Genomic DNA, 20149 nt, shown 5'->3' on the forward strand with positions numbered 1-20149 from the left:
AAATAGAAATCTCAGAAGTTCACTGGTTTTCCAATGTCACAGGGTTTAGCAAAAGTTGAAACTGAAATCCAAGTGTTCTACTTTCTAGTTAAATACCTTTTCATGTAACCTATACTTTCTAGCTGATAAAAAGGATCTTATAAAGTATGCTCAATGCATAAAAAGGTAAATTTATAGTATTATAAATATCAGACTGGGGATCCTTGAGTAATTAAATTCAGTATAATTATGTGAATTCTAATAACCATTTCAAATTTCATTAATAATAACTTGTTTGCCTTAGAAGTAGTCATGATAAATGCTTCCTTTTTTTTTTTTTTTTTTTTTTTTTTTTTTTTTTTTTAGACAGAGTTTCTCTCTTGTCACCCAGGCTAAAGTGCAATGGCATGATCTCAGCTCACTACAACCTCCGACTCCTGGGTTCAAGCAATTCTCCTGCTTCAGCCTCCCAAGCAGCTGGGATTACAGGTGCCAGCCTCTATGCCCAGCTAACTTTTTTTGTATTTTTATTAGGGATGGGGTTTCACTGTGTTGGCCAGGCTGGTCTCAAACTCCCAACCTCAGGTGATCTACCCAACTTGGCCTCCCAAAATGCTGAGATGACAAGCATGAGCCACTGCACCTGGCCACAAGAAATGCTTTCTATTGTCCATGTCTCTTAAACAGGGTTTCCAGAGGACTTTAATACTTCTTTTAATCTAGATGAACATAACAAGATGAAGAAGAGGGCTCAGGGTAAAAACAAAAGTATGTCATTAATGGGAGCCCAGTGAATACCACTTACAAATTGTGTGGTGCTGAAGAAGTTACCTAATCTCTCTGTGCCTTGGTTTCATTATCTGTAAAATGGGAATAGTAATAATAATGGCATCACTGGAATGTTTAGAATCTTAATTGAGATGATTCCTCTACCCAGTTTAATGAATAAGCTGAATTTAGTAACCATTTTATCTCCTCTAATTCCCTCAGGTTAAGAAATTATTATGAAACAAAATTTCAGACAGCCATCCTAGCTGGTATGATTAGACAATAAATTATTATCTTTTGTTTTATAATGAAAAAGTCTAGTCTAGACTAATGATTTTATAGTTTTGGTACGATATAGGATTATAAAATAGACACAGCCCTAAGGTCCCATCTAACCTAAAGTTTCTCCCCTCACACTTGGTTCAGGCTTATTTTAAGCCCTGAAGTCTGCATTGGAGGGTAGGTGTCTGGTGATCTCTCTTTACTCTCACATCACCCACTCACAGCAACTGTTTCTGACCACTTCAGACTCAGGGCCTGTGAAAAAAACTTGGAGGGGAAAGACCACAGTTACATGTGGCTGACCCTTGTGTCACCACTGTCTGGGATTTCTGGAATGGCAAATGTGGAAGCAATGACTTTTTCTTCTTCTTCTGGAGTGCATTTGTGGCATTCTCAAAGAACCCCTCTGTCAGTTCTCCTCTCTTGGAATCAATCCTTCAAATTTGTTGCTCATAATTCACCACATTGGAACCTTGGAACCTGGGCTTCTGCAAGTCTACTCACCTATGGGCTTAAGATAACCCTAAGCAAGCTCCCCTTGTGAGGATCGCAGTTGCTCTTCAAACATTGCCAACCTTCTTCTTGACCATGGAGAACCAAGAGGACTTGCCTGCCTTGCCAGTCCTTCACCTGCTACATGGCTGCTTTTAGATTTCAGACTCTATATCCTTTACTCTCTAGAGGAAACCTGTTAGGCTCTCTGAATGTTTTTCCTGAAGCTTATCTCACTTGGCTAAGGTGAGCAGGAATTGCTCTCATTTCTCATACATGGAGTGGTAGACTATGCACAACAAACCAACAGCTCTCCAAAACAATTGTACTTCTCTTCTAGCTTTTCCAACTCAATCTTTGTAGAGTTCCAGTGTGGAGTTTGAGTTAAGACTAAACTTAACGGGTTGGACTATATCTTAGCATCTCCTGCAAATAAAGTCTTCTGCCTCACTTAATTAGCTTTATCTCCAATAGAGAGAGGGAAATACTCCCATTTTAATATCTAGGTGCTTAAATAAAACACTGAATGGCATAGTGGGAGTGTTCAGAAATGTTAGCTATTACAATTAATCTTATCTTTGTTATTGAACATTTAAGAAGTAACTACATAAGGAATTGCCCACAAGAAAAAAAATTGAGAGGAATAAAAAAAAATTTAAGAACTAAGACAGTATGGCATCATGAAAGTTAAAGGGATAAGATTAATTTATCTAGGTTTTGGAGAAGAGTGGTGTCAAATAAACCAAACCTACTACAATTATTAATTGGTTATTGGTGACAGTGAATATTCTGAACAGGGAGTTAGAGTAAAAATCAGACTGCAGTATAGAAGTTGAAAAAATTGAGACAGTGAGAGCAAGTCTGGAGAATAAACTTGGAGAATAGTTTACAGAAGAAGAAAAAATAAGTTGAAAACTAAGGGGAAACAGAGTCAAGGGACTTTTTTGTTGTCAATTTTACTTGTCATCATTTTAATTTTAAGAAATCTATTTGACTATCTTGCAAAATAGCCAGCTTAGAGGAAAAGTAATCGAAGATACTAGAGACAGAGGGAATAAACAATCAAGAGAGGAGGTAAAAAGGAGTGTTCAAGGATTTAGAGATAAGTACTCATATACTAGAAGGGCAATGCTTAAGATTGGAGAATGTAAGTAAATGAAGACAAGTATGGCTATAGATAAGTGTGTGGAAGGAAAATAATGAGCACTGAAGGACAACATATCTACTAGCCTAGAAAGGGAATGTTATGGAGAATTAAGAGCATGGGAATTTCAACATGAAATAATTAATAGCATTGCTTAACACAAATAATTCAAGGGATATGGAGAATATGAAAGCATCACTAGATTTGCAAAATATTGGTGGCATATACAATTGTACTTTATTTTAGGAAAACAATAATGATAGAAGCCTGATTGTAAGGGTTAAAAAGGAAAAAGAAGCAATGAGCAATATAGACCATAAGCGGATATCATTTTATTTGGCCAGAAGAAAAAATAACTAGAAGGGAGAAATACACATTAAGAAAATAGGATGGCTATAACAGGAAGTAAAAGATGGAAAATCTTTCTCTTTGACAGGTAAGGGATAAAACAATATGCTGGTATTAGGTTTCACAGAACACAAAGGAGCTCAATTCAGTTATAATCTCAGCACAATAGGAAGGGATGTTGTTTGATGTAATCAAGGGACATATGTGACTGGCCATGGTGGAAGTGGAAAATTTAGGAAAATGTAGTTAAGAACTTTTTAAAAAGATAAATCAAAAGACCATTAAAATTTGATAAAGATTGAAGAGAGTAAGGATTTTTAGTGCTCTCGATTTGTGCTACTGTTCATTATTACCCAGTAAAATTGTGCAGTTAAGGTTGGCTAAAGATAATGATGATAATATCTACAATGATAATATCAGCAACAATAGCTACATTTAACATTTATTGAGCATGTACTACCTGTGAGGCATTGAATTGACCATTTGACATGTTCCAACTCATTTGTTTCTTATAACAATCTTATGAGGCAGTTTTTATCATTATTTGAAGTAAGCACTTTGACCAAGGTTATTGAGCTAGTAAGTAGCAAGTCCAATTCTACCTAGGTAGTATGCATTCAGAATAAAAGTGCCGTCAGGGCAGAATCTGTTGCTCTCTATAAGATTTACTCAAATAGTTTGAATTTTAGAATGTCAAAAGATATATATGTCCTCCATAAGTAGCCTCTTTTAATTTCTTGTCAAGATGTACACCAGCACATCCCAAATTATACATATAAAAACCTGGTATTTTAAAATGCTCAGGGTTTCTGAAGCACATACTCATACCTCTTTTCAATCACTCCTAAGGGTAGATGTCATTTACTCTTCTCAATTAAGGAAACCGAGTTTGAGACAAATCAAGTGACTTTCCAACGGTCCTCCAGCTAACAAAGGAAGGAGCCCCAATTCAAATTCAGATCTTCTGACTCAAGTCCAAAGCCTTAGCCATTCAGGACATTACCCATCCCTGACCATTCTTTCTCTTCAATAGTCTTTACATTTCAATTATCTTTTCTAGTTTTCTGGTCACATTTCTATTTCAAATCTCCATACTTCACCAGAAGGTTATCACAATAAGCTTTCTCTAACATGACCAAATGACTCTTCTAGTGACATTTGTGGTAGGTCAGTTGCACTAATAGTCCCAGTGTTTCACTTATCCTGTAGCCATACCCTTTGCCATGTAATTCTGTTCTGCTTTCCACTCTCTCTGGGTTTGGCCAAGTGACGTTGCCAAAAATGACTTATGCAGAAGTTTAATAAGCATCTGCTTATATGCATTTGGCTCTTACTCCTCTTCCATGATCATGACAACCTGCCAGGGCTAGCCCATTGCAGGATTGGACACATGGCATAGAGGTGAATGGCCCCAGTTGACTCAGCCAAGGCCATCCTGGATCAGAATCAGACAACAGCCAACTGACACAAAGCTGACACAGCCAACCGACATAAAGCTGACACAGCCAACCTTCAGCTAGCCAGTGACATAAAGTTAGTCCAGCCAAGATCAGCCAATTCAAGATCAGGTGAATTCCACAAACCCATATTTTTGTATGTTATTGAGGTTTTTGTGTTGTTATATAGCATTATTTAAGCAATAGATAACTGATAAATATCATGTAATCCATCCAAAATCAAGATTGTAGAATAAATTTTATTCATGATCTGATCATCAGTTCACCCAAAATTCTACAGATTATCCTACAGGGAAATTCCTGTCTTTATTTTGCACCACACATAATAACAGTCTACACTCCACAGCCACTATATAGAACTTTACTTTCATCCCATAACATTTCATCAAACAAATCTTTTTTCATTATTGATTGCCACTTAATTTTTTAAAACAAAACAAACAAGAATCCCCAAAGAGTCTTCTTTGTGCAAAGTAGGGACCCTAAGCCTAGCCTGAGAAGTAGAGCATATGCTGAATTTTGGTTTCCCATATGTCCTTCAGCAAAGTTCTATCTGCACAACTTTACTACCCCACATGGAATACCTCAGAATCTTTACCAAACTTTTCTCAAAAATACCTCTTTAATATCACTTTCCACATGAAACTTTTTGTAGTGAATCAACTTCATAATTCAAATACTTTCAGTACTTCTATAATCTTCCAGTGCTATATTTATTTGGGCCCATTTATGTATTTTTTTCCAAGCAACTCTATTCCCTAAACTGTCGAAGACCCAAACTGTTTTCCCCTATCTGCTTTACAAACATATGTAACTATTTAATAATGCACAGTGGACCCTCGATATATGCTAAAAAAGGTGATGAAAACAAATTTTAAACTTTTACATATGACATTCTGCAATAGGAAGCACATTCCTTTTACCTCTCCTCTAAACATTCTTAACAAATATATTAATAATTGACAATTATTCCCCTTGTTCTCAAAAATGTGTAGGATTTTGTCGATACTCCTAGTAAATTATTCTAATTATCCTAATGATTATTCACATACATGTATAGAAATGATCATCTTTCGGCATGCTGGATAAAACAAATGCAAGCAATTCTATATTTAATGCCTTATACATTAATTAGTTTTTATGTGTCTCATTTTCTTCAATCATCACAAGTTACCCTATAAGCTGTTAGTATTAAACACTTTCTGTAGCATGGAAATCTGAAGTTCTGTCTCAAACTGGTGATGTGCAGTTGGGTCACAGTACAAACCTGATCTTCCTATTTCAAGTTTATTGTTCTTTCTACATCAAAATGCACATATATTTAGTTCTGCATTTACTTTAAAAGCCTTTTTTATGAGTCTAGTACTTTGGCAGTTCAGGGGGTTTTGCACTATTGAGATCTCGTTTTCTCAAGGAGCTTACAGTTTAGGTTGGGGAACAGGCACATAAACAGGTAATTTAATTACGATATGACAAATGATAAGAATAAGGCACACAGAATGGATGTACTTAGGGTTCAGAAAAGAGTTCCTGAAAGAGATAAATTTTTGGCTAAGATGGGAAATTAATCAGACAAAGACATTGAGGAAGAACATTATAGGTAGAGAGATGAACAAGCATGAAGGAGAAAGAATGGAGTTTGCTGGGATACACCAAACAGTGTCGTATTATTCAAGCATATAATGTGATATATTTACAACACTAGAAATGTTAGGAGATGTAGCAAAGAATTTCATGGTCAGGTGTCAAGAAAAACAGAAGAGTAGAGAGATCTGAGATTTATTTAAGAGGTACAAAAAGTATGGCCCACTGAAGACTGAATTTAGAGGAAGAAGAAAGCACCAACTATAAGGACTCTTAAGGTGTCTAGGTAAGGAGTTAGAGCACACTTAGGTTGTGAGTTGGAGGTAGATGATGACTGGGTTTGTTGAATCTGAGGTTCTGTGGAGCATTAAAATGGATCTGTGCATTAATAAGTTAGACCATTGAGGGCATAGCTTAGAAACTTCAGGCCTGGAGATGTGGAATGATGTGAAATTATCAGCACCCTTTAAACAGATACACCCAAAGACACAATGAAAAACTAAACAACATGGCTATAAAATAATTTACATGGTTAAAATTGTTAAAAGTTATTGTTGCATTCTTTTATAAAGAAAAAATGGGAGAGAAAGTGACTAAAGTAAAGCTCCAGTCACCAAGACCTAATAGCACTGAATAGGCAATTTAAGACATTTCTGTCATAAGTTTATCTCTGCTTTCAATTCTACCCTGTGCTTGCTGAAATAATTTTCATTTTTCTGTTACTCTAGTGGTTTTCAATTTTACATGCCTTATTTCTGCCTCAAAACTCACATTTATGGTAGTCATTTTCACCTTCCATCTAAATGTCAAATGCAGTGCCACCAAATAATGGCACATTATTTATAAAATATTCATAAACTTTCAATGATAGCAATTATTGAAGAATATTCCTCTATTAGTTATAGAAAACTTACAGTCCTAAAGATACAGATTAGGTTATTAAACACTTTCTTTTAAAAAAAATAAGAGGATTATCGCTATCTGAGGACCTGTGGATTTCTAGGGGTACTCAGATATTTATAATAGCAACATGCAAATTGATATTGAAAAAGATATCCTTAAAGTATTTTTAATTTAGAATAGAACTATAGCCATCTAAATGTATAGGCTCATAATCCCTAATCTATAATTCTAAAATCCACACACTCTGAAATGGATACTTTATTTGTAAACATATAATGAATTTGATGGGTGGGAAAATCAGACCTATACTTATCATGAGACTATTTATAGTCTTTATTTTTTCAATGCAGTAGGGATATTCATAGAATTCTCTTCAGAAAAATTTCAGAAATATTCAGAAATATGGGTGCTGCCCATAGTCCTTTAGGAATAGTGTTCTATAATATGCTACACACACACAGAAAAAGAGAGAGAGAGAGAGAATGAGAGAAGAAACCGAGAACAAGAGACAAAGAGAGAGAGAGAATCAGAAAACCTGTGAGCTACAAAACACAACTGGCCCCAAGGGATTTAGATAAAAGGCTGGGCAGTATATTTAAAAATTAAAACTTAACATTTTAAAGGCAATCATAATTTAGATACTCAATACAACTGAAGAGCTAGAAATAAAACATTTTTTTCTTATACCTTTACAAAGAGATTTACCTCCACAATCAGTTATACAAAGAGATTCACCTCCACAATCAGTTATGTATAAAAATATTTTTCAGTTTTCTCCTATCTTTCCTAAAGTATCTTGTTCTAGTGCTTTATTTTCACAACATTTTTAAGTAAAATAGTCACCTTTTTTTACAGAAGGGGAAAATTTAAAAATCCAAATTACTTTTAGATGCATTTTGATAAGATTAGGATTTAAACTGAAAACTTCAAGCTTGAATAAAATATAGAAAGACAAATGTAAGCGGGATACATGCAGAGTCTTACATGTAGGATCAGAATCAACTTCCAAGAAGAGTGGAGGGGAAATGGGAACACACTGCAGCATTTATGCAAGTCAATTAGAAACTTCAGTTGACTGCTGTCCCAGTACACATTGAAGGTATGTTGAACTTGTCTCTAAATATCATACTAGTGTAAGCTAATGAAACACTGTATCCAGAAGAAGAAATGATTGCCCCATTTTCCACTTGTCACAGTAGATGAGGAAGAGTGTGACTGGTTCTTGGACCACTTTAACAAGAGAATTAACCAACTCAAATAATCCTCCAAGAGAGTAAGTATGATGGTGATAGTTCTAGAAATCACCTTACGAAGAGCAATTGCAAAGACTAAAATATCTTCCTTGAAAATATATAATATTTGGTGTAGCTATCATAGCTGCCTTTTGAAATGAGTCAAAACATTTTGTGTGATGACATAAACCATGGTACCAAGAAGTGAGAGTTATTAAAAACATTATTTCATCTCAGCACAAGATAAACCGACTGAAAATGAAAAGGACTGGAATGGCAGCTATTCACATAGAGTTATGGGATTACCTAATCAGGATGCAACAGGGGATTCTTAGTGATCCTTTCCATTTTGAGAGTCATAAATATGTCTATGAGTTAACAGTACAGATAGCTTTAGAATTTTATCAATTTTGAATATATAGTTTTCAATATTTATAAAGATATCTTTGCTACAAACCATAACTTTGTGAAGAGAATTCAACTCTTTCACATTTAGTGTACTGTTTTTTAAGGAGAGGGCCAATCAACCTTGTATTTAAAAGAAAGTTTTAGTTTAATGGGGGTGACTGTCAAAAATCCCACTCATTTTTAGGTTTCTTCTCATACCATACCTAAAAGAGGCACAATTATATTATGCTTTTTTTTTTTTTTTTTTTTTTGGAGATGGAGTCTTGTTCTGTCCCAGGCTGGAGTACAGTGGCGTGATCTTGGCTCACTGTAACCTCTGCCTCCCCAGGTTCAAGCAATTCTCCTGTCTCAGCCTCCCGAGTAACTGGGACTACAGGCACACGCCACCACGCCCACCTAATTTTTTGTATTTTACTAGAGATAGGGTTTCACCATGTTGCCCAGGCTGGTCTCGAACTCCGAACTCAGGCAATCCACCCGCCTCGGACTCCCAAAGTGCTAGGATTACAGGCCTGAGCCACTGCGCCCAGCCTATGCGTTTCTTAAATAAGTAAATTGGCTTTAATCATTAACTTTGTATATAAATAGGCTGGCAGTTCTTAAAATATCTTAGGATTTTTTTTCTATAGAATACAAAGATTGACAGAAATGTATTTAAACATAGCTAATCTAACAATGTTAAGTTAGTGAGGCTTAACTTTTTCCCTTTCACCAATCTTCAAAATGTTTTAAAAATAAAAAGAAACCAGTTAAAGTGTTTTTTTTTTTTTTTCCAAGGGAGAGGATAATATATTAGTAATTTTAGTAATTCCAAGAATTTTAAAGCAGATATTAGGCATTAAAAAAAAAAAGAAAGACAAAACAATAGTTGGACACTAGGCTTCCAAAGTACGGTCAAAGACAGACCATACAACTGAAAATGAAAAACACGTATTTCCAAATGTCAATATTGTGTTTAAAAGGTAAGAAAGATAAAACTATCTCCACATTCTGGTCATTAAAAGCTGATCAACAAGTGGTTTTCTACCCCACTAAGACACACAAATACAACTTTTAAGAAAGACTGGGTAAGAACTCTTGCTTCTCACACAAGCCCCCAACCACCATTAATAGTCCATGATTTTGTTTGAGGCAAAGTTTCAAGTGAACTAATCATCTATTCCTAAGTTGTTCTCAACAAAATGTGCATATCACGGATGTTAAGTGGAAAAGTAACATTAAGAATGGGAGTAAAGTGAATTTTATTTAAATCTTTTCGAATTTTCAATCACAATAGGAGAAACAAAGGCTACCAGGAAGCATACCTGTGGCAGGGCTGAATTGAGCTGTCTCTGGAGTGAGTCTCGGTCATAGATGACATCCTGAAGTCTCTGCTGGGCAAGTGAGAGGCTTTCCTGGGTCTCCCGAAGGGTGTCTAGAAGACGATCCCTTTCATCTAGCATATTCACCATCAGCTGCTCAAAATGGGAGTCTGAGTCCGAGCCACTGCTTTGGGACCCCCTTTGGCTCATTGGGGTGTCCTCATTAATCGTGGGCATCACTTCACACATCATTGCTTAAAGAAAGTAAGTGGGAAGGAGTCTTAGTAAAGAAATGATTTCCAATAATGTCATTTGGACATCAATTCACTAAATATTTTTCAGCTGATTAGCCTATTTGTCTCTATTTCCCCTACCTGTTGCCGCAAATCCAACCAAGCAAAATGTTTTGACCTCAATGAAATATGATTCATTTACTTCCTTCAGCCTAAGTGCTTTCTCTTTCCATGACATCACATTTGTCCCACCTCCCATATGCAACTTTGTTTCACCTGTTTCTCAAAGTTCATGTTCATGATTTATCCCACCTAATTCAATTTAAATAAACATGTTATTTCCATTATTATTTCATCACCTTTCTTATCTGCAAGTTTACAAATCTCTTCGAGTGAATACCTTTTATGTTACCCTTACTGGTTATTACTGTATATTGTTCATGGCAAGCACAGTGTCTGGCACTTAACGGGTAGGAAGTAAATGACTTTTGAATGACTTAGGTAATTCAATGAATTAATGTTTACTCTTTCTTGTAGAAAATCTATAAATCATTGAGTATTTATTTTATATAATAATCAGCTTTTACTTTGTTTTTTAGTCAACAGATTTTTTTTCAAATTGACTAGTTTTAAGCTTTTTGACATTACATTTTCCATTTTATTACTTTTATATGCTCTCTCCCTGAATTCCTATGTGGTCTACCCAGAGCAGATAAGTGATACTGACTGAATTAGACAAAAACGTTATGAAATAAACTGAGGTATATAAATTTGTTTAGAGTATTATACTCATTATTACACTTAATATTCCTTTTTTCCTGTTAACTGCATAGTCTGGTTTTCATCCAAACAATACAAACTAACACTCTTTCAAATATTCTGCAAAACAGATGTCATAAATTATATTAGCTAATGTAGTAACTTCACATCTCAGCTGCCAATCACAAGTTCTCAGTCATGAAATAAATGAACTGCTTTCAGAATATTTTAAAATTTGATTTAAAATAGTCAAAACACACTTAGGTGCATGGTTGAACAATTATGTGGCGTCTTAAAAATCAGAAATTATCTCATTTTCTTAATGTTTCAAAGAAAAGTCAAACTCATCTCAGTTTTGGTTGTTGTACTATGGCCAGCAGCTATTAATTAGACGGCTTGGTTTTGCAAAAGGCTAATGTGAAGAAAGGCAGGTTTGGTTGTTGATCCTGAAGCATTTTTTGGTTTTACAATGCAAGGTCAATTAATTTTTCTGCCTACACATTCCTGTCCTTGGGGAAAATATTTCTGGTGATATTTTCAAATAGAATGTCAAGATTTAACAGCTCAATATTTAATTACTTTTTATGTGAGTCTTCATATAAATTAGGCTATTGAGGAGCCAAATTCAATTATCTGTGAATGATCTGGTCAGGGAATCCTGAAAACTAAGAGAAACTTTAAAAAAGTATGTAAGTAATAAAGTATTTTGTGAATGATAACCTATATTAAAAAATTAAGGGGTCAGGGAATATTAGGAAAATTTTAAATGCTTTGAAGTTTTGCTCATTGCTCATAACACTGAGCTACCTGAAGGCAGGAATTTAATTTGTTCAATTTTGTATGCACACTAAAATATGTAACAGAGTACACACATAAAATGAATATAAGCACACACACCCCAATATCCACACTTGATACTACTGTTACACACTTAATGGATAAAACTGTTTCATGCATTTGTCTCAATTTGATTTTCATTCAAAGACTATCACAAAGATGGAAAATGCAAACTCTTTTTAACTGCTTCAAACTTTCTTTATATTAATTGAAAAGGAAGTGGAAAACAACAAAAAGTGTTCCAACACATTTGATTATTTAAAACAATTAGTCAGCAGGTCATGCATGAAATCTACACACCGAGCAGCTATGTCATTCTGAGAAATAATCACCAGGAGCCAATGTGTTTACTTTTTTTTTTTTTTTTTTGAGACGGAGTCTTGCTGTGTCTCCTGGGCTGGAGTGCAGTGGCCGGATCTCAGCTCACTGCAAGCTCCGCCTCCCGGGTTTTACGCCATTCTCCTGCCTCAACCTCCGGAGTAACTGGGACTACAGGCGCCCGCCACCTCGCCCGGCTAGTTTTTTGTATTTTTAGTAGAGACGGGGTTTCACCGTGTTAGCCAGGATGGTCTCGATCTCCTGACCTCATGATCCGCCCCTCTCGGCCTCCCAAAGTGCTGGGATTACAGGCTTGAGCCACCGCGCCCGGCCTACTTTTGACATTTAAGGTTAAAACAAAGTACTGGGAGAGCAAATCATAGCAGTGTGACAATTTGTGCCCAAACACTCACAAGATTTAAATTTTAGGGTTACCTGTATATTTAAATTCTTAAATCTATACTTTAAACTATGTCGTTCTTGAATGAAAGTTATTAATTCCTTTCCACCCTGAATTACTTAGAACAACTTTAAATTCCAAGGCAAAGCATAACAGCAGTGAATACCCCAGTATAATTTTCACCTGAATATAATATCCTAACAATCCCTCGTTGCTATCGTGAGATACTAAACATTCACAAACTTTAGGGTCTTAAATCAACATTAAAGGTAGTCTTAGATTTAGTCAAAAGATGCTATGAGTAAAAGTGGCTTAGGGACTTAGAAAGTCTGTTAAATCTACACTCAAAAGAACTTGATTTGATTCCACTCCTAAGGCACGTGAACCAGGACAAGTTACTTTACATGTTAAAACTTTAGTTACCTCTTTCATGAAAGAGGGCCAATAAGCTATGCTTAGGAAAAAAAAGAAAAGATCTAATAGGTAACCTGACTGAGAACACACAGCAAAACATATAAAGGGCAATTACAAATGTAAGTATTTATTTCTATTATAAAGTGATCAACATTAATCTTTGTAGAAACAATATTTTACCTTCATGACTCATTCTGCTGCTGTCTAAAGGTTTAATTCTAGTAGATACTTTTGAACTCTTCAAATCCAATTTATAAAAATCAAATTATGCAAAATTTACTTAGGAAATAAGATGAATATATGTTGCTTATACCTTACAGTCAACCCAAATGAGTATATCCAAAGTCTTCTTATCAAAATTAGAAAAAAAAAGTCTATAAAAAAATAAGGCCACTTTCATGAACTAGCTTAGTTTATTTCGTTAGAATTCAGATTCTAACATAAATTACAAAATATTTGAATAATCTTTAAAATGCAGTATAACATTTCTTAAATGCACATTTTGCACATTTTAAGTATTAAAAGCAATTAAAGATACATATTCAATGTAAGAGTTAAACACCCTTTTAAAGAATGGATGACATCTGAAGCAACTTGCACAGTCCAGAAGGCTATGGTCATTCAATGTCTAGTGCATTTCACCCAGATATATCACTTTTAACTTTTATAATCAGTTTCAACTCCAAAAACTGCATTCATCACATAATTTCTGAAAAGCCAGAAAGGGCATCCTAACAATTTGCCTTGATATTTGCCTTTTCATCATTCCCCGCTCCAAGTCAATTCGGTATATAAATTATGTTATCTTCATCTAGATATTGAAGCTTTCCTCCTTAAATTGCTGAAGGTTTTGAAACCTAGTCAGAGACATTGTTGATTTTGTTGATAAATAAAAAAAGTAATAATAAACCTGATTGGCTTAATTATCCCAGTGCTTAAATTTAGCTGGCAAAATTTTATATCAGGAAAATCAACTCCTTTATTCTTAGCACATAACCTTGACTGTCTTTTAAATTTCTCAGATTTCAAAATAAAAGTTTGAATGCCCACTGGAGTCCTCACTCAAGGGCTTTCAAAATCCAATGTGTTCTTTAGCAATGTATGCCATCCAAGCCGTACGTCTTCAGATATGAGAATGTTACAAAAAGCATTTTTTTCTTTTTGCTATCAACAAATGACTTTATTTAATCATATCACTAAGATTTCGGCCCTACTAGAGGTAAGAATGTAATTATTCTCTATAGTGAGTTTCTTCTGAAAATATTTAGTCTTAAGAACCATCCCAGCTCCACCTCAGTTAACCTACAAGGAGTAATTCAGTGAGAGAAATCCTAGCTATTGTCTGATTACATTACATGAATATTCTCCCTCCTATTTAACTCTTTGAAAGCCTCTGTCCTCGGGAAATATGATTATCACCTTTAATGTACACATTTTACACTTTCTTTACCCTAGTGCATTTACAGACAGCCAAAGAGCCAGCTCACCCCACACTACTGGACAGTTATCTCTCAGCCACACCCCCCACCACCTTGAAGAAGTTGATTTCATCATTTCCATACTAAAATTGTTCATCCTGCCCAACAGGACACAGCCAAGTAGGCAGGAGGTAGAGAGATAGGAGACGGAGAGGATGAGGTGAAGCAAAAGACACCTAACAGTAATCAACAAGGAGGAATTTGCATCTCATCTTCCCTGGGGGCGGGGTGGGGCCAGGGAGGTGGTCAAAAAATACAGCGAAAGGAGACAGTAAAACTCAAAGACAGTTTCTGTACCTAATGTCTGTGATTTCGGGTCCTTGCTTCTTCAATTGATCAATGACAACCGCAGTCTCCGGCTTGAGGAGAAGGGAGGCTCACACCCAGCACTCCTGGACCATTTCCCTAGCAACGGGAGGAGAAAGGCAGCTCAGACACACGCGTGCCCCGGCGGCCTCCCGGAACGTGCCCCGGCCCGGTGGCGTGGCAGGAGCTCGGCATCTTCCCGTGGCTCCGTCAGCAGCCAAAAGGAGAAGCGTCCATCGGAAAAATGGCATATTACAAATTTTGCTTTGGGAAGCAGAGCTCGGTTCAGACCATTGTCAAAGGAGGAGAGGGGGAGGCGGCTCTTAAAGCAGCCGCGGCCCCTTTGCCAGAGCAGCCGCAGCTCCCCGCGTGCAGCTGGAGCCCCGGGGCGGAGACCGGGGACCTGAGACTGGGTTTGACTTTCAGAAACTTAACCAAGCGGCGCCGCTCCCCCTCCGCGCCCGGGCCACCCGGGGTGTGTGGGGCGTCCCTCCAAAAGAGATCTTGGAGAACAGGCGTGAGAAGTATCTGGGAGAGAAGTTCTCCACCCAGTCGTCCCTCCTGGAGCCCCACTGGAGTTTAAGGCTAACCCTAGGAGTTAGAAACCTAAAGGAAAACGAGTCCCTAGGGATGCAAAAAGCAGGACAGGTCTCCTCCTGGCCTCCAGCCTGTTTCTGCGCTCCCGCGTCTCATTTCACTTAAAGGAGGCGCTTTTTCTCCCGAAAGGCAAGCCTCACCCCCCGCCGCCCCCCTCCCTCCCCACTGCTCCCCCCCTCCCCACCACCACCACACACACACCCATTTTTCTCCTCCCAGCCTTTTTGCAAGCCTCTTTGCTTGCTTCAGTTGGCCGGGAGAACCAACCTGCTGGGAGCCGGTGAGGACGCTACAGCATCTTCTCTCCTCACTTGCCTCGTGCGGTGGTTGCTACTCCTCCTCCTCAGTCTCCTCCCCTCCTCCTGCTTGGCAGCCACCACCTCCTCTTCCTCTGGAACAAGGGCTTCCCCTGGAAGCTGCTGCAGTGGTTTCCACCGGCCCTTAAATAAATTCTGAAGTAATCACGTCTTTGCTCTCCTCCTCACGCACACGCGCCCGCGGATACACTCGTCTCCCCCAGAGCCGCTCCCGGGCTGCCGAGGCTCGCTCTGCTCCCAGTGCCCCCTGCGAAGGCAAGGGCCAGGGATGGGCAAAGTAGGAAGGGGGCACACTCTACCCCGCCTGGGCTTCTTTCACACAATGGGCTCTACAGCCTTCGCTCCTGTCAGTCTGAGCTGGTGGGGATGGGAACGGACTTGGGCACCTTTTGGCTCCCCGGTCTTCTGTGCTTGTCATTTCTTTAAGCAGTTTTCTTCCCACTGGGCCAGGACATGGTAGTCATGGTTGTAGGGACCTGAGCCAATCTAGGGTGTGGCGGCATCTGTCATTTCTCATTACCTCTTCAGTTCTTCTTCATTCATATTGTTTTGGTAATGAGAATTGTATGTTAAGTATTCCGTGCCCCAGTAAATTTTAGCTTTGAGCAGAGTCTAGTCTCTCCAACGCGCTCCAGTCCCCCTTGTATCTCCACCTCCCTTTACCTACCCTCTTTTCTTTCTGCTGCTGCTGTCCATTCATACAGACTGAGGAAGCAGGAGACAAAATCAGTATCTACTCTGAGCAGAAAGGGAACGTTTCTGTGAGGGAGAGTCACGAATCCTGGGTTTCGTGAAAATGAAGAGGACATGCATGAAGGAATTGGAGAAGGATTGAACACTGAATATAATTTGGGGGTTAGTGAAAATATTCTGAGTGTACTACAGCAAATCCAAAAGGCGTGTTTTACTTTTGTGTAAAGCCAAGAGTCCAAAGTTAACAAAGAACTAGTATGTCAATAACTGTTCACTTAAAATTAACTACAATATCCAAGAAACAATCTTTGTTTCTGGGGGAAGTATTTAATTCAGTTAGCGACTATACAGTAGAAAGTGGGATTAAGCTCATGTATTTGCCCTACTTCTAGACTGTTATTTAAATTTTGCAACACAACATACATAATCCTATAAAAAGTATAAAAATAATATGAAAATTCATTAGATGTCAACTGGAGCACTATTTCTCAGACATAACGTGCATACAGATCATCCATGGATCTTGTTAAGTTGTAGATACTGATTCACCAGGAATGGGGTGAAACCTGAAATTCTACACTTTTAATGACCCCCAGATGATACTACACTTTGAGGAGGAAGGGTCTAGATCACCCAATCAACCCATAATGTGATGTGGCTTAAATACCCCTAACTACAGGAAACTCTTCACCTCATACAATAGCCTAGTCTATTTTCAGACAAACTTCATATTGTAATAGCTTCAACATACTAATCAGATATCAGTACTCATAAATTTCACTCTCTAGAACTCCACACAAAATATAAAAATTCCTTATACATGAGAGATACTCTTATTTTTAAATATAGCTATTATATTTATTTGTACAAGAATTCCTCCCTTATTAAACCTTGGTTTGAATTTCCTTGGCAGTCAACATTTGCTAATTACTGACTCAGATGTTCTTACTGTTTCCAAGAAGAGTGTTGATTTCCTTGAGTCCCATTCGTATATCAAATACAAGTTTTAATTGTAAGTATAATCCCCACATACAGTTGGCACACCATAGTTAAAGGCTAACCCATGGTAGTTATCACAGAAAGAAAAACTTTGATAATGGGAGGCAGAAAAAATCAGAAGTTAAAGGATATTTTGGTGAGAAGTTGCAGCCTTCATAGTAAATTTCAGCTGAGAAACTCTACATTATCACTGTTAACTTCACTGCAAAGGGTGTAAATAATATATTAAAACTGAGAAAGACTGTTTAAAGTAGCAATTTTGCAGAAGGCATTAGGTGAGCCAATTCACCTGAGAAGAGTCACCACCTGCACCAGTTCCTCTAAGTTTAGTGGCCCTTAAATTTATCATACGAGAGAATCTCCAGAAGGGCTTGTTACAACACAGATTGCTGGGCCCTATCCTTTGAGTTTCTGATTCACTACATCTGATTCATTACATTTCTAATAAGCTCCCATGTTGTACTAATACTGCTAGGTCAGGGATCCCACTCTGAGAACCACGGTGTAGATACGGCTGGAGAATTTTGGGAACAAAAGAAGCACAGAGCAAAAAAAAAAACTGGTAAATATTTTGTATTCAAAAAAAAAAATCTCCTATACCAATATAAATCTGACTCTGTTGTTTTTGATGCCCAATCAATTATTAAGATGAGATATGCTTGTCTCCTGAATAGTTAACCAGATTTAAGTAGAGGTAGTGAAAGCCATTATTTGTCTTAGTGCCTAATATCAATCAAAGTAGTCCACACCAGCATATAATATTATAGTAGCCACGTGTACTGATGCTTCTTGTTAACATTTTATTTTAAATATGAGTTTTTTTGTCTATACACTCCTGTGGTGGTTAATACTAAAGGTCAACTTGATTGGATTGAAGGATGCAAAGTATTGATGCTGGGTGTGTCTGTGAGGGTGTTGCCAAAGGAGATTAACATTAGAGTCAGTGGACTGGGACAGTAAGACTCACCCTTAATCTGGATGGGCACCACATAATCATCTGATAGTGTAGCTAGAATATAAAGCAGGCAGAAAAATGTGAAAAGACTGGACTGGCCTAGCTTCCAGCCTATGTCTTCTCTTGTGCTGGATGCTTCCTGCCCTCGAACATCTGATGCTAAATTCTTCAGTTCTTGGACTGGCTCACCTTACTCCTCAGTTTGCAGACAGTCTATTGTGGGACCTTGTGATCATGTGAATGAATAATTCATATATATATATATCTCCTATTACTTCTGTCCTGCTACAGAACCCTGACTGATACAGATTTTGGTACCAAGAGGGGTTCTAGAGGAACAAAATATTAAGAATGGAGTTATTTTATTGGTTTTGGAGATTCTGGAGTTGACTGCTTAATATGATTAGATCCAAAAATGCTAAAGACTCTGCTTTTAATAGTATGGAGAACACTGATAGTTTTGGCATGAATTGTTTAGAGAGTTATGCAAAATAAATGCATTTGACATTCCTGACTCACGGCTCATGACAGGCAAGGAGTTTAGTGACTCTATACATAATATCTTTGACCACATGTGGAGAACCAAGGAACCAAATGAAACTGGTTGGTTGCTCATAAGTTCAGGGGGTGAAGTGATGAGAGAAAATGATGAACTCAGGATTCTAACTCCCGGCTTTAAAAGCAGATTCTGAGACTCAAATCTGCTAAGATTGCCATGAGTGAGAGTCTTTTCTCTTCTGCAGGAAAAAGCTGAAATTGTTGAAAAGGAGACACAACCTCTCATCATGCAAGTGGCTCACCTGCAAAGAAAGGTGCATGCACAGCCTTGCCAGGTGTCTACTGTTAAAGTGATGGCATTGATTGGAAAAGAATGGGACCGTTCAACTTGGAATGGGGACATGTGGAAGGACCCTGATAAAGCTGGGCACACTGAGTTTGTGAACTCTGATGAAACTTTTTTTTTGCCAGAAAAACAGCTTCCCCATCCCCAGTAGTGGCAACATCCACTCCCTGACCCATGCTGCCATCAGCCTTTCCACCTTTGTCTGAGGAGATAAACCCTGCACTGCCTGAGACAACAGTGATGGCCTCCCCTGAGGCAGCTTCCAGGCAAGATAATGTTGATTTTCCTCGGGAACCACCCCCAACACCCCTGTTTGCTTCTAGACGTATACCTGGACTAAAGCTCCAGGGGGCCCCTAGAGGTGAGGTTGAGAGCAGGACCCATAAGGAGGTGTGCTACACTCGAAAACATCCACCTGAGTTTTCTAATTTATGTAAGCAGAAATCTAGAGAACAGGCATGGGAATGGATATTAAGGGTGTGGGATAATGGTGGAAAGAACACAGAGTTGGATGAGGCTGAATTTATTGATTTGGGCTCACTAAGTAGGGACTCTACATTTATTGTTGCAACTTGGGGAGTTAATAAAGTTCTAATAGTTTATTTGCTTGGTTAGTTGAAATATGGATTAAAAGATGGCCCACTGTGAGTGAGTTGGAAATGCCCCGATCTCCCTTGGTTTAATGTAGAGGAAGGGATCCAAAGGCTTAGGGAGATTGGGATGGTGGAGTAGATTAGTCACTTTAGACCTACTCATCCAAGCTGGGAGGTCCAGAAAATATACCCTTGACCAATGCTTTGTGAAATAGATTTGTGAGGGCAACATCTGCATCTTCGAAGAGCTCTGTAATTGCTCTTCTCTATATGTCAGATCTAACAGTGGGAACTGCAGTCACTCAACTACAAAATTTAAATACAGTGGGAATAATTGGATCCTAAAGAGGGGCCAAGTGGAGGCATTCAACCATCAAAGGCAAGGTGGGCCTGGCTACCATAATGGACAGCAGAGGCAAAGCAGCAATCAGAAGAGACTGACTTGTGTAAGGCTCTGACATTGGCTAACTAATCGCGATGTTCCTAGAAGTGAAATTGATAGGAAGCC

General features: G+C 37.9%; 1 protein-coding gene across 1 annotated transcript in view; it reads right to left on the minus strand.

The window, feature by feature from the left end:
- PPFIA2 (PTPRF interacting protein alpha 2) overlaps window positions 1-15542 on the minus strand; it is a 486204-nt gene extending 470662 nt beyond the window's left edge. Inside the window, exons 1-3 of the mRNA XM_026454621.1 lie at window positions 15508-15542; window positions 14635-14742; window positions 9902-10152 (exon numbers count right to left, since the gene is read on the minus strand). Of these exons, the coding sequence (XP_026310406.1) occupies window positions 9902-10150 (249 nt within the window). The 5' untranslated portion in view covers window positions 10151-10152; window positions 14635-14742; window positions 15508-15542. The remainder of the gene's footprint in view (window positions 1-9901; window positions 10153-14634; window positions 14743-15507) is intronic.
- Window positions 15543-20149: the final 4607 nt, after the last annotated feature.

This window comes from Piliocolobus tephrosceles, chromosome 10, assembly GCF_002776525.5.
Source record: "Piliocolobus tephrosceles isolate RC106 chromosome 10, ASM277652v3, whole genome shotgun sequence".
Classification (NCBI taxonomy): domain Eukaryota; kingdom Metazoa; phylum Chordata; class Mammalia; order Primates; family Cercopithecidae; genus Piliocolobus; species Piliocolobus tephrosceles.